This window comes from Hippocampus zosterae, chromosome 1 (genome assembly GCF_025434085.1).
Source record: "Hippocampus zosterae strain Florida chromosome 1, ASM2543408v3, whole genome shotgun sequence".
Lineage (NCBI taxonomy): Eukaryota > Metazoa > Chordata > Actinopteri > Syngnathiformes > Syngnathidae > Hippocampus > Hippocampus zosterae.
In genome coordinates, this window is record NC_067451.1 from 7,307,657 (window position 1) to 7,328,041 (window position 20,385).

General features: G+C 46.5%; 3 protein-coding genes and 2 long non-coding RNA genes across 10 annotated transcripts; 3 read left to right on the top strand and 2 right to left on the bottom strand.

The window, feature by feature from the left end:
- Positions 1-1,045: 1,045 nt before the first annotated feature.
- Positions 1,046-4,562, top strand: LOC127599829 (high mobility group protein B2-like). The gene is made up of 6 exons (XM_052064063.1): positions 1,046-1,229; positions 2,546-2,704; positions 2,800-2,951; positions 3,055-3,229; positions 3,859-3,980; positions 4,351-4,562. Exons 2-6 carry the CDS (start codon positions 2,555-2,557, stop codon positions 4,352-4,354), a joined length of 603 nt encoding a protein of 200 aa, XP_051920023.1. The 5' UTR covers positions 1,046-1,229; positions 2,546-2,554; the 3' UTR covers positions 4,355-4,562.
- A 1,088-nt stretch (positions 4,563-5,650) lies between these two features.
- Positions 5,651-13,992, bottom strand: LOC127599585 (phosphatidylinositol 4,5-bisphosphate 3-kinase catalytic subunit alpha isoform-like). 2 transcript variants are annotated; one of them, XM_052063644.1, is made up of 27 exons: positions 13,884-13,992; positions 13,708-13,811; positions 13,160-13,322; positions 12,862-13,071; positions 12,615-12,682; positions 11,587-11,715; positions 11,472-11,525; positions 11,235-11,344; positions 11,034-11,175; positions 10,886-10,971; positions 10,621-10,726; positions 10,370-10,522; positions 10,161-10,292; positions 9,972-10,096; positions 9,806-9,887; positions 8,892-9,056; positions 8,533-8,636; positions 8,357-8,456; positions 8,208-8,279; positions 8,025-8,131; positions 7,710-7,831; positions 7,559-7,637; positions 7,320-7,490; positions 7,024-7,141; positions 6,811-6,962; positions 6,581-6,729; positions 5,651-6,265 (listed from the first exon to the last, which is right to left on the bottom strand). In XM_052063644.1, the coding sequence occupies exons 1-27, from the start codon at positions 13,966-13,968 to the stop codon at positions 6,141-6,143; spliced, it is 3,213 nt and encodes a 1,070-aa protein (XP_051919604.1). In that variant the 5' UTR covers positions 13,969-13,992; the 3' UTR covers positions 5,651-6,140. The 2 variants fall into 2 exon arrangements, with proteins under 2 accessions (XP_051919604.1, XP_051919596.1); XM_052063636.1 differs by having other exon boundaries at positions 7,559-7,831.
- On the top strand, positions 6,866-9,097 carry LOC127599883 (uncharacterized). Of its 3 annotated transcripts, none has more exons than XR_007962207.1 (6): positions 6,866-6,975; positions 7,078-7,149; positions 7,350-7,510; positions 7,636-7,865; positions 7,998-8,615; positions 8,677-9,097. It is a non-coding gene; the product is annotated as an uncharacterized LOC127599883 (long non-coding RNA). The 3 variants fall into 3 exon arrangements; XR_007962206.1 differs by having other exon boundaries at positions 6,868-6,979; XR_007962205.1 differs by lacking the exon at positions 6,866-6,975 and having other exon boundaries at positions 7,006-7,149.
- On the top strand, positions 11,222-17,549 carry LOC127599876 (uncharacterized). Of its 3 annotated transcripts, none has more exons than XR_007962204.1 (6): positions 11,222-11,367; positions 11,505-11,562; positions 11,624-11,746; positions 12,872-13,073; positions 13,664-13,867; positions 17,406-17,549. It is a non-coding gene; the product is annotated as an uncharacterized LOC127599876 (long non-coding RNA). The 3 variants fall into 3 exon arrangements; XR_007962203.1 differs by having other exon boundaries at positions 13,664-14,658; positions 17,406-17,487; XR_007962202.1 differs by lacking the exon at positions 17,406-17,549 and adding an exon at positions 16,006-16,467 and having other exon boundaries at positions 13,664-15,952.
- On the bottom strand, positions 16,033-20,104 carry LOC127599760 (TSC22 domain family protein 4-like). Its single transcript, XM_052063984.1, has 5 exons — positions 19,810-20,104; positions 18,422-18,942; positions 17,422-17,543; positions 17,309-17,345; positions 16,033-16,717 (listed from the first exon to the last, which is right to left on the bottom strand). The coding sequence occupies exons 2-5, from the start codon at positions 18,923-18,925 to the stop codon at positions 16,511-16,513; spliced, it is 870 nt and encodes a 289-aa protein (XP_051919944.1). The 5' UTR covers positions 18,926-18,942; positions 19,810-20,104; the 3' UTR covers positions 16,033-16,510.
- Positions 20,105-20,385: the final 281 nt, after the last annotated feature.

Consider the following 20,385-nt stretch of genomic DNA (forward strand, 5'->3'; position numbering starts at 1 on the left):
AACAACCATCCACACCCACACCGAGGGACAATTTAGAGCGACCAATCAGCCTGCCATGCATGTTTTTGGAATGTGGGAGGAAACCGGAGTACCCGGCGAAAACCCACGCAGGCCTGGGGAGAACATGCAAACTCCACACAGGGAGTGTGCTGGAATTGAATACCTCTGCACTGTGAAGTCGACGTGCTAACCACGGGACTACCGGACTGCCCTACTTGAGAATCAGTACTACAGAATTATAGAAATGAATAAACTCAAAATGGGTAGCATGGTGGTCGGCTGGTTAGCCCTGTCCCCCTTAAGCAGTCCCTAATACGTATGATGATTGCGTGGAGTTCCCTGCGATTGGCTGTTGCCAGTTCAGGGTGTATCCCACCTCTGGCCCAAAGTCAGGTGAGGAAGACCTCAGCTGATCCACCACTCGAGTTAAGAGAATCAGTTGAGAAAGTGGATAGTGGAAGGCTCAGATACACTTAAAACAACTCAACATGTTCATAAGAGTCTTATAAATAAAATGCCAACAGCATTTCAAGACAAAATGTGTTTGATAAAAAGTATTACTTTTCCTCTTCCCATAAAAAGTGCTTGCACTCAGGGAAGCCATTTTCTTACTTTTCCTAACCCCTACAAATTTGGTATCATTGAATGTCCTCTTTAGAGTAACAAAATGAGTTAATGCGATTGGATGCACTGAGTGGGAGATATTTAGGTTCACAAATGTCCTCTACAGAGGACAAATTTGAACTACTAGTAGTCAGGAGGATATAACAATGTGTTTGTTTACAAAAGCAGCGATAAAGCTACAAGAAAAATATTTCTATCGGCGCCATTTTACCAAACAAAACAACGTAACGTGACGCCGACGTCATGATTTGACTGACATTGCCTACGACCAATCGCACGCCACTATTAACTCGCCCAGCCTAGTCAAAACGAGAATTTCCGCCCCGCGTCAAAAATGCAGCCATTCAAATGCGATTATTCCCCCAAGCCCCACCAAGGGCGCATCCTTCCCTCCGCCCTACTGATTTGGAAGACGACGTGGGGGGCGTGTTCTGGGGGCGGGAGCGGTCCTCAGCTCGACCCAGTTTGAAAGTGAACGGACGGTCCAGTCTTCGCTTCAGCCACCAGACGTCAACAATTAGCCTACTTGTCAACAAAAAAGAACAAAAATAAACAGCAGCCCCGATCCCGAGTGTGCTTCAACCTGCCGCCGGCCCTCCTAACGAGTGAGTACAGCCGGCCATCTTGTATGGTACGTGGGTTTGCAAAAGCTTGAGGCAGAGCACTCCAATCAGCCCGACCATAAAAAATGGCATAAATGTACTGCGATAGGACTCAAAGTGTGCCTCTGATACTGTCGTTTTACGTGCGTGCCCTCCGGTGACTCTTCGAGTCGCGCTATGGTGACCAAGAAACGCCCATTTTGAGGCACTTCGAACGCCAGGAAATAGTCTACGCCGCCCCGTGCTCCGCTACTCTCCGGAGCATAGCCGTAGCCCCGTGATTGAAAATGCGGAGCAGTGTGGCATTGTGAATTTATTTCCATTGCGAATACTAAAGTGTCGCTCGGATAAGCAACGGAAAGTCGGACATTAATGCTCTCTTCTCCGGGCCCCTTTGTGCTCCGAAACGGCCCCGTTGTGACGTCTCGTAGGGGGATGGGAGGCTCGTTCCGCAGAGGGCGGGAAGCAAATGGTGGCTCATTGTTCTGGCAGCCAGGCTAAGCTAACCGTTGCTAACTGCTTGCCCACCATCCATTCACCCATCCAACCCCTGATGCGTCTTCTTTCCCTCCCCCGACTCCGAGCGGCTCGTGGCCGCGGCACTTCATCCCACCTCCCGAGACACATCCTGGAATGTCAAGTTGTGTCCCGAGAACCCCGACTGAGGAGAAAATGGATGCCCATCAGTTCTTTGTTAGTAGCCGTAGGATGGGCCGTTATTTGCCCCCCAGTCGAGCGTTTACGTGACGCTTGTTTGAAAGTAAAGAGCAAGTCCACCCTACATAAACAATGTTATTGTTCCTAATAAATGTTTGTTTTATATCATTAAAAATTGTTACATTTGGATTATTTTTTTTTTTTTTAGAAATGTGCCTTGTGATTGGCCGGCGACCAGTCCAGGGCGTACTAACCCTCTTGAACCAAGGTCATCTGGTGGGATGGGAAAAAAAAAATAGTGAGTTAGCGTACCAGAGGGAAAATGATGACTCTCTTGGTGGGAAAATGTGGGCAGCACCTCACCCTAATGAGCGCAAGTGGTATAGGTAATAAATTGAAAAATAAACAGCGTGTTGATGGGACTTTGGTGGTGATCGGTGTCTTGGCTTTGTCAAAAGACAAGCAACATAATTGAAAGTATCCATATCATCATAATTTCTTGAGGTGAAACTGTCTGAAACTGGTAGTAAGCACCATTAAAAGTGCTATTTGTCAGTAGTAGCGCACACACACACACACACACACACACAAATAACGTGTATATATATAGACACAGGCACACACGCACTGTATATATGGTGAACATCTGTGTCACATCTCAGGCCGCCACCATGATGCGAAAGGACGTGAACAAGCCCAAGGGGAAGACGTCTGCGTACGCTTTCTTCGTGCAGACGTGTCGAGAGGAACATCGCAAGAAGAACCCGGAGCAGTCAGTGAACTTTGCCGAGTTCTCCAAGAAGTGTTCAGAGCGATGGAAGGTGAGATCCGCGATAAGGCTCTCCTCTTATGCAGTGGTGGTGGTCGGGGGTATGTGGATGTGGGGTTCATTCAGTCAACGTTTGTCTCTCGGCAGGGTTTGTCTCCCAGTGATAAGAAGTGTTTTGAGGACATGGCCAAGGCCGACAAAGTGCGTTACAACAGGGAGATGAGAGATTACGTCCCACCCAAAGGCTTTGGAAAGAGGGGGCGCAAGAGGAAAGACCCTAACGCACCCAAGCGGCCACCGTAAGTCAAATTCCTCTGAGCAGAACCTGGGGTTGAAATTGACGCCTTTCCTCCACCAGAGGGCGATATTCATCTTGAACTCACAGCCATGCTTGCCTCGTAGGTCGGCGTTCTTCGTGTTCTGCAGTGAGTACCGTCCCAGCGTGAAGCAGCAGTACCCCGGGCTCTCCATAGGCGACTGCGCCAAGAAGCTGGGTGAGATGTGGAGCAAGTTATCACAGTCTGACAAGCTGCCGTACGAGGAGAAGGCGCAGAAACTTCGGGAGAAATATGACCGGGTGAGGAAACGCACATCAACATTGTCCCCCACTACCTCCTCATCCCTTATAGTACTGACCCACTATATAGCAGATTCTTTTTGTGGAACGTATTTACTTGTCTGTCATGGAAATCTACAGTTTTTAGCTTTGTGCGCTAATATAAATACAGTTAAGTATTGAAAAAATGTATTAAAATGCAGTAAAAAGTTCTATAAAATAATGAAGGGAGACAGATATTTTCTTGGGCTCTGATTTGCTGCTGCTAATGTCACTTTCTGTCAAATGAAACAATCGTACTCAGTTTTTAAGCCCTACAATGGTCCCTGAAGGTTTGTCGTAGTAAGCTTAATTGCCAAAGGAAAATCCTAAACATTCAGAAGATCAAACTTCTGAATATGCTTTGGGAAGGACTTAATTACCGCTGTAGTATTGACATGACACCCAGCTATGGAACACGGGGACTTAGTCATTACTGCCATCTTGGGGTATTCAAAACACTTATCAATACTGATAATATCAATGTATTTTATTTTAGCGCTTTTTATGTTCCGATATGTCTACTGTGTTGAAAGAGACTGTTATAATTTGTTTGTGTTGAAAGCATGTAGCAAGGTTTGAAGACTTCTCTGTGCTTCCTGTCCTCCCAGGATATGGTAGCGTATCGGGGTGGCGTGTCATATGCCAGGAACCCCGGTTCATCCGCTCAGGGCGGTGAGGAAGAGGAGGATGACGAGGGCGAGGATGATGATGAAGAGGATGATGATGACGAGTAGGGACCCACGGTTGTATGTATGTGCGTGTGTGCGTGTGTGTGCACATGTTTGTGTGTGGATGAGAGAGGAGGGGTCAAGTCAAGCGTTCAAACATTTTGCTTTTTCTTTTTAAGACAAATACGTCTCCAAGCTGCTGATTGGCTTATAAAGTGGCAGGGGCGGGGCTTCACAGGAGGCTCAGTTACAGCCAATCAGAGACACTTGTCTTGCCACGGTGACAGACACCCCCCAATGGGCTGATGCCTTTTAAAAATTGTAATTACTTGAGTTCTCAAAGCACCTTGCTTCTTGTGTGGTGGGTTCCAGATGTGACATAAACACACTCTGGATGAGTGATTTAGTGTGTGTGTGCGCGTGTGTGTGTAGGTAAGGTGAGGTCCGAGGACGATGATAATAGAGACCCCTCCCCACAACCATCACTGTTGCCATGGTTACACCAGCCCCCTCCCCTCAGCCATGCTTACCTGTATGTTGCCATGGAGACCCTGGACTATTCATTGTCATGCTTTTATTTGTTTGTTTTTGTTCACAGTCAATGTAGAAACAACTTTTATAATAAAACAAGGGAGGAAAACGCACACATCTGTTGTTGTTGTTTTTTTTCTTTTTGTTGTAGCAGGTGTCACGTGCTTGACAACAGATTGGTGAGTAGCGGTATTTTTGGTGAAAAGTCCTGGTGGAGGTTTATTGCAGTGTTTCCCAACCTTATTGAGCCAAGGCACATATTTTACGCAATAAAACTGCCACAATAACAAATCCGAGTCTTATTCTGTTGAATGCATGGCAAGAGGTCAATGACACCTGCGGTGTCCTCCCTACTACTATTTTTGTTATTTGTAGTCGATAAACAATTGACATTGAAATTGGATAATTTCCTGCGGTACACTTAAGCATTGTGTCAGTGGGTTGGGAATCACTATTTCAATGTGACATAATTTCTCCTTTTTCCTCAAAATGCAACCCCAGATGTCACCAGTTCATAGCACAATTAATACTGTTCAAACTTGCAGTTATCCTTGTCTTTTTCTAAGATGATGACAAACTGTATAAAGTATTGCATTTTCCTAATGGCCATATCTCACTGCGGAGCAAAGGTTTGCCAGTGTTTGCGCATGGCCATGATTTTTGTTTTGTTTTTCGCCCAGGTTTTGTTCAAGGTTCCAAAGACCTTCGGCAGACATTTGCAAATAGTTCTAATAGCCGCAAATAAATTCTGAACATGTTCAAAATTTGATGGTGACAAGAAAATTTGTTTGTGACCATTCAAATTGGATGTCTGGAGAAGGTATTTGCAACCTTGAACTAACCCTGACGAAAAAACTTTGTTTTTCACCGTCTTGAGGCGTCTAAAACAAACTTGATGTTGCACTCTCCCCAAAAGGAAGACAAACTGTACATTTTGCAGTTAAAACATCAGTGCCAAGCTATAAGTCAAATTTTGTGCCCGCTGACTTTGAGGGTCCCAATTGTTTTTTTGTTTTTTACTTGTGTACCATTACTTCGTGAATTTGGTTTATTTTTGGGACTTTGTGCCAAAAGGTGAGGTATGAGTAAGCCTCAGATACTTCTGTGGGTTGAAAAGGTGTGTAATAAATAATATAAACCACAAGATGGTGACAAAGCAAACCATATGGAAATGAAATGAGTGACGCAACCATTGAGAACGTCTTCTTGAAATCATTTATTTCATTGATTTCTTTCGCAAAAGTCACACCTCGTTTTAGCAAAGTACTGTCACACAGTGCAAACATCACTATACACGCAGTGGACTCGATCAATAAACAGTGATTGCATCAACAACCAATCATTCTTCATCATTCACCAGTTATGCTGCTGTTAATGCGAGAATTCATGCTGTAGGTTTAACCCCAAATTTCAAAGGTTTTTCTACTCTGTCCCCTGCTAATAAAGCCCCCCCCCCCCCCAATCCCCTAAATTGGCTCGGGCTGATTGTCTCAAAGTTTTTATTGCTTTTTTTTTTTTTTGTCTTCACAGCAGCTGGTCAATAAAGTTTGTTTCAAATGCATGCTACAACAGCAGCTCACTGGCTTAACATTAGCACCGAAAGAAGGGGACGACGCCTTTGGCATTCTCGGACCCGCAACCCTGAGATTGGCGTTGCTGTTACAACGTTGTAGTGCGTGTGCGTTTGTTAGCTAGTGCTCATTGGGCATGTGTCGGATAGTGTGGAAGATCCAGTCCATCTTGGTGCTCCAGCCTCCATGATGGGCGTCATTCATCTGTTTGCTGAAGTACTCCAACGCCTCCTGCTGGCTTTTCTCTGCCCCCCCCCAAAAAACACATCATCAGATGCCTTTGTACCAAGCCGTTTGAGCTTTTAATCGATGTTCTTGATATCCACCTTGAGGTCAATGTCCTAGTATGCCTGCAAACGGCTTGCCACGAAGCCATTCGTGTAATTATTTACCGATTGGTACGCTGAATTGTCTTACTAGCGAGGAGAAAGAGTGAACCTTTCAAGTACATGGGCCTCAAGATGGAAAATCGGAGATATTGGATAGATGCCAAAGCGTTTGCAAGATGCTTTGACTGTTTTTTTGGTTGTTGTTTTTTTTTTATGTGTGTGTGTGTTTACCCAGTGCCAGGGTTTTCCGCAGGTAGGCAATGTCGTCGAAGCTCTGCAATTCAGGCATTCCGCATCCGAGCAGCAGAGAGAACAAGTTGATGAAGAGGCTGGCGTGCTGGCGAATGGCCAGGTAGGCCTTATAGCACATCTCCTGGAACCTGTCGGTGAGACGAGTAGGTGTGCAACGTCCTTGGACACACACACACACACACAGACGGGCGGCAAAAATACAAGACTACCTGTCAAACTCTTTTGTCTTGGTTGACTCCTGGACTCCTTTGCTGATGACGATCAGGAAGTCCTGCGTGAGCACAAAGGGGACCCGCTCCCGCTTGTAACCGAACTTCTTTTTCTTGTGGTCCAGGAAGTGACCGAAGTCGATGTGGAAGAGCTGCAGGACAGTTGTAGGTCAGAGACTGGGGGAGGGGATAGTGGGCAGGGGGAGGACTCACCTGTCCGTTCTCTTTCACCATGATGTTGGAATTATGGCGGTCGCCAATTCCCAGAATGAACGTGGCCACACAGTAGCCGGCGCACGACCTGGTAAACAAGTCGATGGCACGGTCATACCTGAAAGGGTGAGGTCACACTTGTTTATAACATCTGGGATCCCCGTCCGGTTTCCCCACTAAATTGCAGTTCACCTATTGCGGCCGAGTGCTATTATAGATTTCTCGTTTGAATCCTATCTACTCATGGTATGGAAACTAATTTATGCTGACAGACACACAAGCAAGCAGATACTGACGCCTCTCCACGGTTCTTGTCTTTAATCCAGTGATGTAAAGTGTTGGAGTTAAACTGCAGCGCCCCCTTCAGGCCTCCTTTGCACTGAATCTGCATGATGGTGAAACTGCTCTTGACCACCTCGATGAGACCAACACAGTCGCCGATGGACAGGCATCCATAGGGAAGCATGCTGAGACCAACAGACACAAAGTGTGAGTCCTCCATCATGAGTGTTTGTCATTTTCGCTGATGTCTCACCGCAGGTCCAGGCCTTGGTTCTGCCAGATATTCTCCATAATCTTGATGATCTGTAGCGTCAGCATGTCCTGCCGTAGATCTGGAAAACACTCAAACACGAGTTGGTTACAAGGGAGCCACATGACCCGCCATCCCGTGCAACACTTTCTACCATCGCCGTTCTTGAAGATGATCTCGTTGTTGGTGAAAAGCAGCTCCGACATGATGTCGGGGTTCTCCCAGTTCAGCCACAGCGGACGCTTTGCCGACGACATTATCCTGCACTCCTCCAGCCTGGCCACACAGATCGAGTTTCACAGACTCACAAGTAAGAGCAAGTCATAAATAAACACCCACAAAGTCTAACGGAATCGACCCCAAAATTTTAGTCAAGCAAGTCCCAATTCTCCGAATTGGCAGCTCGGACTCACGCTAAATGTCCCACTTCTGCATTGCATAGCAGCAGCATTGGTGGAGGGAGTATCACCTGAGGTGTCCCAGCTGGTGCACGGGGTTCAAAGGAGAGACAAATCCCTGCAGAGCTTCCATGTAATCTGGACGGGACATGTGCTCCACCAGGAACTTCATCTGAGTCTAAAGAAGCAATCGCCGCATGGGATTATGGAACAAGTCAGACTCGGGTGTGTGGCTCCACGCTTCCGTTCCTTACTTTCTGCGTTTCGTCTTTCTTTTCCTGTTTCAGCGTATCCGTGAGGTTCACCAGTTTATCCATGGCCTCCACCTGCATGCACGCATGCATAGATCCCATGGTTCAACCAATCAAGGACCGAATAACGGACAGAAGGGGCCTCCCCTCACCTGTCGGTTCAAGTGTTTGAGGTACATGCCACATGCTCTGCAGAAGGCTTCCAGCAGCAAGCCAAAGCGACGCGACACCGTCTTATTGTGCATCTCTGACCTGATGACGGCAACACGCCAATGTCAATTCCGCCCGTCGGCCTCTCAAATCATCAACCTCTGACCGTCTTGCTCACTTGAGATGCCAGAAGAAGAAGTGTCCAATCCTCTGATTAGTCAAGGCTTTCTTGATCAGGAAACGGGCCAGCGGGTTGTCCAGGTACATCTCATACTTCAACACCTGAACACGTATTACAAATATATTTCCGCTTGTGTGCAAGGGTGGCGTATCTTTCCCTGAGGACAGAGATGGCAAGTCCAAGTCCAGATAGTAAAAACTCCGCCACAGTTTACGTTTCGCCACAGGTGCTTCAACTCAAACGGCAGGTAAACAAGCTCTTGAGACGAAGCGCGTGTGACGAAAGCCAAACTGTGGCAGGGTTTTTACTCTCCGGACCTGGATTTGCACACCTCTGCCTCTAGGTGAGTAGCGAACCTGTACGAGCTGCAGTAGGTACTGGGAAAGCTTGTCGTCCGTCAGACTCTGGACCAGGCAGCGCAGCGCAAACTCTCTCACCATCGGGTCAGGAAAGTTGCAGTCCAGTAACTCCAGAGCTGACTCGGACTCCATCAGAGGCCACTCCTTCAAAAGGCAGTACATCTGGCAAGAGGAGTTGGGCAGATAAGTAAGCAATGAGTTCATGAGAAATTTGAGGGAAGTGGGCCACTCAGTTCAGTCATCCCAATTGTGCCTCGAGTGGAAAAATTCATAACGGACTTTGTATAAGTACTTTTAGTGTTTTTTTTAATACATTTTAAAAAATGGATTGCACGACTTTCTTTGTATTTATGAGACTTGAAACAGTACATGACACAGATGTCACTGAGCAAGATTGTATGACCTGACCGATGACTTGCTTTTATCCCAAAAGTCACTTGACATGTTTGAGATTTGGTGCGGAATGTGACGTGCTTGAAACTTGGAAGGTGAAAAATCTATATATATATTGCGCGTCGTCCCGCATGCGGTCTGTCCTTCCGTCTGTCCCTTTTCAAAACGTACCTACTTCACCGCGCCGCCACTGCGCCGCTCAGGCAGTGGCTCACTACGATCGCGCGGGCATCTTAGCGAAAAAATGTTGTCTACCCACAAGCATTGCAATGAAATTGTTAGTTATTTAGTAGAGCTAAACATCTCTTTATTTTCGCGATAAGCAATGAAGATGAACAAAACGTTGAACCAAGCAACAACACTTTTATGGGCCGAAGGCCCACCTTACCAGCCTTCCGCAGGAACTAGCTGATGAGCCGCCCAGAGGGCGGCGAACCAGCTAGTTTACTATAATTATGACTTGTGCATGTACGCCTTATTTCCTGCCAACCTTTGGAATTTGATTGTACATCTCCTACCTGAGATACTTCATCTCTGGAATTCCATTTGACAGAAAGAAGGAGCTTGGGAAGAGACTCTGGAATATTGACACAGTAATGTCTGTAAAACAGCGAGACACACACACACGCACACACAATATAACGATTAGACCCTTGCTTGCATGCGTGGGAATTTGGTCCTCACCTGTGTCTCCACAGGAAGTCCTTCTCTTGTTCCGAGAGTTCATAGAGGGGATCTTTGGAGCAAAGGCACCGAAGCTGCTCAGCATCTGCTGCTGAAACACTGCTGTCACACGCCAGGCGACTGTTCTACACAGTGAGACAGGCTTTTTGTTTGTCTGCCAGCCAGGCCGCATTTGTGTGTGTGTGTTACCAGGCCATGCGTGTAGTTGAAACCCAGCTCCCTGCTGATGGTCCAGTTGGCATGTTCTTCAATTTGCTGCTCGTCTGGAAAAACAACCGGCTGGTTGAACCAGGAGAACTCGAGTTCGACACAGGGAGATTCCTAGCGATCAGGAACAACCAATTAGGAGAGCTGATCTTCGGGGCCAGACCAGACGCAAAAACCCCAGAGTAGCTTACCTTGTTAGGATTGGAACCGGCCACCCCAATAGGGTTCAACAAGTCTTCAAGGCCGTGAGGCACGGGCCACAAACTTAACGCCACTTTCCCCGAAACCAGAATGTCCTTATAGTCGAAGAGATTCACATTTCCCCAAGCCAGTGGACAGTGTTCCTGACGGACAAATGGACAGAGAGTCATTCATTTGGTGGCTTCTCTTCCTCTTCCTCTTCTCTCCTACTTCCTGTTTCCTTTCTCCTCTCCTTTCCTACCTCCTTAGCTCCTTTCCTTCCCTTCACAGAGCAGATAGACAGGCAGAGTCGGGCTGAGCGGGGCAGGTCGGCCAGGTAGATATCGTAGGTCAGCCATTCGTTCCATCTACGTGTTATGCAGAAGAGATAAAATGGTGATTTTAAGTAGGTGTGCGGATACTAGTTTAAAAGAAAAAAAAAAGACAGATAAAAGTAGAAGTCCTGTTTAAACTCGTAGTTGCAGGGGGAAAAAGGAAGTATTAAAAGTCACTGGTTGGTATGTTACCTTGGGTTCGAGCATGGGACTCTTTGCGTGTTGACATTGTCACACAGCGGCTCTCCTCCATGATAAATCCCCGTTCTTACGTAGATCTACACACAGCGTTAGACAGAGTCAGACAAAGACGGCGCGGGACACAGACATGCGGACGAACCTTGTCAATATCTCGGATGTTGACATTGACGTAGGTGGCGCAGAGCAGTCGGACCCTCAGCCGGCTGTTGAAGGCCCACAGCGAGCGTGGGGGAGAGCCGTCGGTCCCTCCGGGACAGGGAGATGGCTGCGGGGTCCGGCGACTGAAACGCAAATAGGTCCTCGACACCCAATCGGTTCTCCGTTTGAGCGCTAGGCTTACCTGTAGGAAGGAGTGACGAAGCTGGAGGCGGGAAGTTGACAGTAAAGACTGTCCTTGGAGACCAGCATGAGGTGAGGAAGACGACCTACGATGATACAGGAGCGGATGTACTGCGGGCAGATAGAAGTCACAGGTGAGGGCGTTTGTTTGTTTGTTTTTTTTGTAGTATACGATTTCAAATAGATGTTCAAACGGCTTTCTAGCGGAGTCGGAGGACCTAACCGTGAAAGCTGTTACCTTGTACTGACTGAGTGGATACTTTTCCAACAGGTACTCGTCACAGCCACACACCTGAGGATATTGTGTGAGCTTGAGTCAGACGGCCACGGTAAGATTCGAATTCCGGGTCTACCTTGAGGATGTACTGGCCCTGGTACTCTTGTACGCAGAGGCGGAGCTGCTGAGGGGAAAGGTGCATGGACCTGCTCTTCTTCCTGATGGACTCTGCTATCAGCTGCTCGGGAAGGCTATCGTGGCTCACCTGTGCACACCGAGGAAAGTAAATCTTTCAAGTGAGTTATTGAAGTAAAGAAAAAAAAAGTACTGACTGTACTCATTATATTGTATTTCGTCTACCGCGGCAGCGATATGTCGCCAAAATTTGCGATTTAAGCAATATCTTGGGCTCCGATAGACTGCCTCCTAACATGCACTGTTGGTTAGAACATTTACCGTATTGGCCCGAATATAAGATGGCCCTGATTATAAGGCGACCCCCTCTTTTTCAAGACTGAAGTTTGAAAAAAGGCTTTTTGAACAACAAATTAATTTTTATACAGAAAATGATTACAGTACATCTGAAACAAATGATTATAACAATATATTTGAGAGAAAAAGCATGTTATTTTGCCTCATTCAAATCTAAAGTGCAATCACATTCGTAAATGAATGGCTTTTGGTTTTTGAAATGTAAATTACATCATGACTTCTCCTCAGCTGCCGGTTAACCTGGCTGATCTATGACCCACTTTTCTCCAGATTGTCACTATGTTTCTCCATTTTCTGTTATCTCTTCTATAATTTTCTTCTCTTATCCTTCTTGGCGCTATTTTTTATTTTTCTTCTTCGTGCTACCACTATTTTTATTTTTATTCTTCGTGGCAGGGGTTCACTTTGGCCTGGGGAGTCAAGTTCAGCTCTCGCTTCATTGATATCTGGCGCCATCTAGCGTCGTGAATAGGTATAACGTCTAGACCCCGAATATAAGACGACCCCCACTTTTTCAGTAAAATTTCAATGCAAAAAACACTGTCTTATATTTGGGCCAATACGGTCCTTTGATTTTAGACTTGTGTAAAAAGCGTATTTTGAAATGTTGATTTGTTTGTTTGATATGTTCTCTCTTTTACAAATATCGGGTTTCGCAGCACCCAGGGTTACCTTTAGCGTATATTTCTGTTTGGAGTTTGTCGGCGATACGATCACCCAAATGGTTACAATCAGTCTGCCTGTGGAGAGACACAAGGAAGCGAGTCAGTTCTTGTCATTTCCTTGATGGAAAGGTCTGGCGCAGGAGTGGACAAAATTTCTTTATGTCTTCATAAGTCTCTCCATCACCCTTCAAATCCCTTCAAGTTCTTCATGGCAAGAAACGTCTTTATGTACCAACAACTCCAGAGTCTTCTACCTTTGTCCAGCTTGCTGTAGATGTGCTGTGGGAGTTGGGGGCTGGACTCGACATTTGGAGGATAAACATAGAGCGCTTGGCTGTGGGCACCGCCCCCCTCCCGCTCCTCCATGGCCTCCCTGCACACGCCCAATATGGCTCGACGGAAGTCTTGAACCTCCGGGTCCTTCATCATCTCAAACTCGCAGACTGGCATCCCGATGGCGAATCCTGTGAGTAAACAGTGTGGCATGGCCATGGGATTCTAGCGAGGCAACTGGTACTTCGATCCCCCCCCCCCCCCTTCCCCGACCCTTACCGATCTCTCGGTTCAGAATCTTCTCCTCACGATTTCCCAGCGGCTCAATCACTTTCAGGATGGGGTGAAACAAGCGGAGGTCGCACAGCCGCCTTGTCTCATCGTAAAATTCTTCCCTTTCTGCTTCCTGGGTCACGCCCACAAAGATGTAGCTGGACTCCTCCTGTCGTCGGCCAGAGAGCAGAGAGTCCTACAAGTCCCATCAAGTTTTCTCTTTCCCCGACAAGTTTCGACAACCTTTTCATGTCCCTAACAGTCTCTTTGTGTCGCTACAAGTTTTTTCGTATCCATAGACGTCTCTGAATGTCTCTAGAAGTCATGTCCAAGTTTTGTTATGTTCCTGACTGTGCCCAGAAATCGTCAAATGTCCTGAGACGTGTCCTATCATTACAAGTCATGTTCATATAAATTCTTGTCCGCCTAAGTCCCGACAAATCCTCATGTCCCTTTCTGTCTGTTCAAGTCTTTTGATTTCTTCTTGTCTCTTCATGTCCCCGCCACCAGTAATCTCCGACAGTAAAGGCCGCAGTGCCCGATAACGTCCGTACCTGGAGAAGGTGGTAGAGGGGATACTTCCTGGCCTCTGTGAAGAGCTGCTGTTTGATGCTGATGAGAGGAGTTTCTCGAAGACACTCCAGGCTCACCATCATCCCTGCGAACAACACAATGCCGACATTGTAAACTGTGTCGGGTTGGAAAACGAAACAGGTGAGCAAACTCGTACCGTTGGGAAGGCAACAGTCCACCAGGATGCGCGGGGGCATCAGGTGGAGACCCCATAATTCCCCCGACGACGGTCGGGGTGCCATGGCAGCTGCCTCACCTCCGGAACACCTGTCAGACAGATTGGTGGACGTGGTAATATCTGTGACATTTGTTCATCGTAGATGATGTCCGTACAAGTCTTGTGCCCATAACAAATCCCAAGTCATTGGTCTACAGATCTCATTATGTCCCTTAAGTCTTGTCATATCCCTTAAAGTTCAGAGAAGCCTTGTCTTGTTCCTAATGATCCTTACATCTCTCTCCAACTCTCTATATGTATTTATAAGTCCCTACAAGTGTCTTCATGTCCCTTCACGTCTATATATGTCCTAACAAGTCTCTTGCATCTCCTGATGTACCCAAAACTGATAGAAGTGTCTTTATGTCCTTCCAAGTCATTTTCCTAACAAGTCTTTTCCAAATCACGTTCATACCAATTTCCGCAAGTCTTGTCATGTCCTTAAAAAAATAATAATTGAAAGTCTTTTGATATTGCCTCAGTTGTCATATTTCCTTTGATGAGTATGTCATGCCAACCAACATTACCCGTTCTATGGCTGTTGTTCCTTTGGTTGTAATCCTCAAGTCTCGTCCCTAAAAATCCCTTTCGGTCTCTTCATGTTTCTTCAAGTCTGTGAAAGTCCTTACAAGTCTCCTATTTCCCCTGATGATGTTGAGGGTGCCATGGCAACCGCCTCACCTCCGGCAGCTGACACAGACAGACAGACAGACAGGTGGATGTGTTAATGTCCGTGGGCCTTTTGTTCCTCTATGGGGAACCTTTTTGATGCACTCGGCCGTCTTATTTTCGCGGGAATCTCCGTTTGCCTCTTTACATTTTTGTGTGTTTTCTATGGGCCCGTCAAACAAAGGCCAAAAAGTAGGACACGTGCGCGCACACGCACACGCAAACATTTCCTGTTGCTCTGCGCGGAAGAGGATTTGTCACTAAAATGATTTATATCTGCTAGGAAGACCTTGACTTGGCTTGATCAAAATTAACTGACAACCTCCTCTCTGCTTGTCTCTTCCTCATGACTTCAGACTATGATATGGTTGCCATGACAACAGGAAAGGTAGCATCATGCTGTGATTACCCCTTTGTTCACTTGTGCGCGCGCCCGTGTTCGTGCGTGTGTGTGTGTGTGTGTGTATGTGTGTGTGTGTGTGTGTGCGTGTGCGTGTGTGTGTGTCACCTGAGCTGGTTCACAGTCCGGCGACGTGTCTTCACTCAGCGCATCCTTGTAACCAGCCGGTGTCTTTGTCTCCGGTTTGGGTGTCAGGCTTCGAATTGTGCGTCATCGACGGTGACCAGGCGTTCCAATCCGCCCTTCCACCGTGGGGCGTGCGTCCACATCCAGTTCAGGCGTCCGTCAGTCTGTCCGTGTGTGTTTGCTGCGGAGGGCAGTGTGCGGAGGAAGCCGCTGCTCGCCGGCAGTGGCAGAACAATGTGCTGGAGGAAGGGGGTGGGGAGTTCCAAGGGGGGGTAGGAGGGGTGCTTCTCTTGCCCACTTCCCCTCTTAAAGGGCCAGCATCCTCTGCCAAAGACTCCTAATGGCAATACAAAGTGCTCTCACTCTGTTATCCCACAAATAGGTCATTTTTTCCCCCCAGGATTATTGCAAATGTTCCATTTCAGCTTGATACTATTGACACTCTTGAGTCATACACCCCAAATAATATTTAGATGAGTGACGGTGACAGGGAGAACATTGTTGGGCTTCGCTTGGCTGTCAGAGTGGTGCCTCTGTCCCTAGGTGACACCTCTGAACAAGCAGAGGATCAGTGCCGTCACATCAGCTGTTAATGTTACACACACACTCTCTCTCACACACACTCACAGTAGTTGTCAACAAAGAGAATCTCGGCAAAGATCAGGGGGTGGGGGGGGGATTAACAGAATGCGTAAAAAAAAAAAAAATCAACATGCGTGTGTCATCTAAATGCCGGTGGTTATAAAAAAAAAAAAAAGCACCGCTCTGAAATTGGAACATTTGAGAAGCAGTCATTTGTTCACTTTGTGTGTGTGTGTGTTTAGAAAGAAGAAGAAGAAGAAAACCTTTATTAGTCTCACAATGGAGAAATTCCAGAAAACAACAACAACAAAGTTTTGTTTTAAAAACAATTTATTTTAAAATCACTACATCCTGCACTGATCACCTATCAATCACAAAGACAGAGAAAGCGCTCAGACGTCACAGCGACTGCTTATTTAATGGGCGGCACAGTGGAGTAGTGGTTCGCATGTCTACCTCACAGTTTTGAGGTTCGCGTTAAAATCTTGGCTACGGCTGCCCGTGTTTGCATGGGTTCCGTTTTGAATGTAAATGTTTTTTTTTGGTTGTGTTTTTTTCCATCAAAATGTAGCCTGAAATTTGCTGGCGACCAGCTCAGGGTGTGCCCATGCCATGATACAAAATGGATGGGTGGATGGAAAGCTTAAGAAAAAATGATCCAAGGGATTAGTCCGTTTGACAAGAGATGGATAATGGATGTTGGGTTTTCAACAATGTTAGGCACTATTTTGCAATTTGAAGTGGAAATTTACACGCACTATAGAAAACGGTGCTGTTGGCGTGGCAACCCTCACAATCCCCCCTGCGTCAGACTGTTGTCCCGTTGTGTCATTGGTGCAGCAGTGGGTGAGGGAGGCCTTGGTAAGTCTGCATGCGCACGCAGGACGTGGTTTTCGGCCTCTAGTTGCTGGTTCCTCTCTTGCAGCTCCCTGATTTGCTCCCTCAGTAGCTCCACCTCTTCCCGGACAGCCAGCATCAAATGACTCTTGACCAGATCCTGAGTGTGGACAGAAGGTAAACTTCAGACGGGAGCAGGCATTGGGAGTCCTCAGATTGATCGCCTCTTACCATTGCAGCAAGGTGCTCAGCAGTTAGGCATGGCGCAACTCAACCCTACACCCTTACAGGTCTCATCGTGTCCCTAAAAGTCTTTTCAAATTTCTTCATGTCCCTACAACTTCTGACAAGTCTCTTCAGTCCCAAAAAGTCATGTCCCCACAAGTTCCGACAAGTCTATAAATGCTTTAGTGTCCCTACAAGTCAAGAAGTCTCTTCATGTCCCTAAAAATCTCTTTAGTCACTACAAGTCTCTTAATGTCCCTACAAGTTCTGACAAGTCTCTTCAGTCCCTAAGAATGTCATAGTGTTTTCTTCATCTCCCTTACAGTCCTGTCCCGACAAGTTCTGACAAGTCTCTCAGTCCCTAGAGGTGTCTTCAAACCTAGAAAGGTCTTTTCATGTCGCTCAAAGTTCAAGTCTCTCGATATTCCAGGAAAGTGAACCAACAATGCAGTGGGACGAAGACTCTGCCCCATAAAAGCTGGAGGTGCGTGATGAAAGATGTCGTTTTCTGATCTGAACTACTCACCATGGCCTGTTCAATCTTGTTGTCGATGGCAACCACACTGGCGACAGACACAAACACATTTAGTCACAAAAAGCCCCCTCCATCGCTTTGTCCCCAGACCCACACAACACTACCTGATGTCCGCCGGCAGGCTGAAGGCAGCGCTATGGTCCAGGCTGAACGCCGTCGGAGTGGGGATGACGGTCAGAGCGGGAGGGGGAGAGCTCGGCTGAGAGCGAGACAGCCTGAGGACCGACTGACACAAAGAGAAAGCCAAAAAATACTTTGAACATTGTCTCATCGGTGATTCTTGATCCAATGCATCCACATCATCATCTTGAAGTTTACCATTCTACTTTCTTTGCGATCAAAACCAGTATAGCCCTACAAGTTTCGTTCATGTCCCTGCACGTTTATTCAGGTCTTTTCATGTCCCTAAAAGACTCTTCATGCCCCTACAAGTCTCTTCATGCCCTTACAAATTCCTTCCTGTCTCTAAAAGTCCCAAGAAGTCTCTACATGTTCTTAAAAGTCTCTTCAAGTCACATTTCTCCACAAGTCCCAACAAATCTCTACATGTCCCTTCAAGTATCGTGTCCAGACAAGTCTCTTCATATCCATAGTAGTCCCAGTAAATTTCTGATCTCCTTCTGTTCTGACACGTTTCTTCAAGACTCATGACCCAAGAAATCCCAATTCATCTTCAAGTCTCATGTCTCTTCATGTCCCTAAAAGTGTTTTCATGTCCCTCAAAGTCTTAAAAAAAAAAAAAAATCCCAACATGTTCCTAATACTGAGCGATACAAGTCTCTACATCCCCCTACAAGCCATGCCCTTCTAAATCTCTTCATATCCCCAACAAGGCATGTCCCTAAGAAGTCCCAACAAGTCGCTTAAGGTTCCTTCCAAGTCCAAATTACCCCATGGGGATAAATAAAGTTTTCTGAATCTGAATCTTCTAGTCATGTACCAACAAGTCCTTTCAAGTTTCTGTGAGTCCCTAAAAGTCATATCCCTAGAGGTTTCTCCATGTCTCTACAAGTCATGTCCCGATAAAACCCAAATCAGTCTCGTCATGGCCCTTCAAGTCTTGCTAAGTTACTTAATGTTCCTCTCTGTGATACTTTGTCGTACCTGCCCCCCGGCATTAGAGGCCAAGCGTAATGGCGGAGGTGGGGAAGGCACTCGTCGCCCCACCGTTCCTCCATCTCTGATTGGCTGAGATGGTAAATGAACTGCTCCTGTAATTGACTCCAAAGACTCCAGTGATTGTGCGTGTCTTATGCTGTCCATGACCCGTTTCAGCCCCGGCCCATCCGTAAAGTCTGTGCACATCCAACGGCCGCGCTCATATGTGTCGCCATGCTCTCGCCCGCCTGTGCTGCCTCCTGCCAAGCGGACCAGTCGGAACCTGGATGAGGCGCCTGCCCCCTGCCCTAAGGCATCATGCGAAACGTGTTTCCTCTTCAGAGAGGGTGTCGTGGGCTGGGAGGAGCTGCCCCGGGGACTGTGGGAGGTAGACGACGTTTGGACGACTGTCAGGAACACGCCGGGAGCTGATTGACCGGCCCAGGTTTGACTGAAGTCTGATGTCACGCTAGTGATCTGGAAGCCACTCCGCTTTTTTTCACTGGTCATCACCGAGCATACGCTCCCTGAACATACACATACAAAGGTAGGCCTTGAAAATGAATGGATGATTGACTTGACTTGACTTGACTTAAGCAAAATTGGCCCAGTATTATCACATCGGCAAAATTAGACCATGTGTCATGAGGAAGGATAATGGCGATTAGTTTTCAACATTGGTACGCACGTGGTTGCTCAACATTTGAGTGTGATATTTACCCTATTGAGGACTCTTGTAGAAAATAGATGACCGAAGCAATGGGGTTAGACTGTGTTTAAGATAACAGAGGTTGTTTTTAAACACCAGGTTGTTAAATTGAAGCCGAAATGTACCCAAATAAGGACAGACACTATAGCACATTAATAGATGGTTTGTTGTCTGCATGTACCCTGCCATTGGCCGCGACCAGTCAAGGATGTAGCCTGCCTCTCACTCAAATTGTCACCTGTGATAGGCTTCAGCTCACCTGTAACCCTAATAAGGACAAGCTCGATACAAACTTCCTGGGTGTTTTTTTGGTGCCTATTTTGGTCCTGCAATTGGCTGTTAAGCAATCCAGAGTGTACCCTGTCTTTCTCCTCAAATCAGGTGGGATATGTCTGGCAAAACCCAAATGAACAAGCGTTCTGGAAAATGGATGGATGGATGGAGACTGCGGAACCGCCAGTTTTATCAGACTCTTCTCCAAGTACGCTTCAAACAACACGTCAGACTATTTACAAGGTGGGAGGAGCATTTCACACCTAAATGTTGCACTAATACTGAGAATTTTATGTGAATGAACTAAATCCTCTATTTTTAATCTAAGCACTGTCTAGTTTAGCACATTTTCCCCCCTAGCACATCGGTAATGTAAGGTAACACGTTCGATTTTCTTGAAGCATTGTCTCACCTACTTCTTTGCGTCTTTGGAATTGTTGTCAAACTTCCTGTTTCTCTCCTTTACTTTTCTTCTTCGCTCGTCCTGTCAGCTGCCGACCTACGTTACTGCGCGTGCGTCAAGAAGGTTCTCTTCTGAAGTGCAGAGAAAAACAGGAATTTAACAAAAAAAAACATTCCGAACGCTTCCAAGACGAGTCGCAAGTTGTGTCCTCGTCCACTTTTGGGACAATGTGGTTAAGTGACCTTTTTTTAGTACGGGTGACGTCAACGGACTGGAGTTGAACATTTAGCTCCTCCTCCATTCCAGCGATGACGTCACAATGGAGCAATTATTTTTCTTTTTTTTTCTCCCGAAAGTCATACCAGCTCAATGCGCATGCGCTATATACGTTCCCGACACAGGCCTCGGGTTTATTTTCTAAATTAAAATAAAATGAATGAATGAATGAATGAATGAATTAAAATGGTCCTTTTTTATTTTCTTATTAAGTTTGTAAGGAATATTTAACAGACTTTGCCCCTTATTCACATTACTTTTATGTATCCATCTTCAATGTGTTCGTGTATTTGTTTGGCTTAGCTGGTT

What these genes read in the sequence shown, in the direction of transcription:
- LOC127599829 (XM_052064063.1), top strand. Translation starts at nt 2,555, where the DNA reads ATGATGCGAAAGGACGTGAACAAGCCCAAGGGGAAGACGTCTGCGTAC. An exon ending in AACGCACCCAAGCGGCCACC is followed by an intron (nt 2,952 to 3,054) that starts GTAAGTCAAATT and finishes CTTGCCTCGTAG; the next exon opens with GTCGGCGTTCTTCGTGTTCT. An exon ending in TTCGGGAGAAATATGACCGG is followed by an intron (nt 3,230 to 3,858) that starts GTGAGGAAACGC and finishes CTGTCCTCCCAG; the next exon opens with GATATGGTAGCGTATCGGGG.
- LOC127599585 (XM_052063636.1), bottom strand. Translation starts at nt 13,968, where the DNA reads ATGGCACCCCGACCGTCGTCGGGGGAATTATGGGGTCTCCACCTGATG. An exon ending in TTCGTCACTCCTTCCTACAG is followed by an intron (nt 11,176 to 11,234) that starts GTAAGCCTAGCG and finishes TTTGCGTTTCAG; the next exon opens with TCGCCGGACCCCGCAGCCAT. An exon ending in TCAACTACACGCATGGCCTG is followed by an intron (nt 10,097 to 10,160) that starts GTAACACACACA and finishes CTCACTGTGTAG; the next exon opens with AACAGTCGCCTGGCGTGTGA.
- LOC127599760 (XM_052063984.1), bottom strand. Translation starts at nt 18,925, where the DNA reads ATGACCAGTGAAAAAAAGCGGAGTGGCTTCCAGATCACTAGCGTGACA. An exon ending in AGCCTGCCGGCGGACATCAG is followed by an intron (nt 17,346 to 17,421) that starts GTAGTGTTGTGT and finishes GTCTGTCGCCAG; the next exon opens with TGTGGTTGCCATCGACAACA. An exon ending in ACAAGATTGAACAGGCCATG is followed by an intron (nt 16,718 to 17,308) that starts GTGAGTAGTTCA and finishes GTCCACACTCAG; the next exon opens with GATCTGGTCAAGAGTCATTT.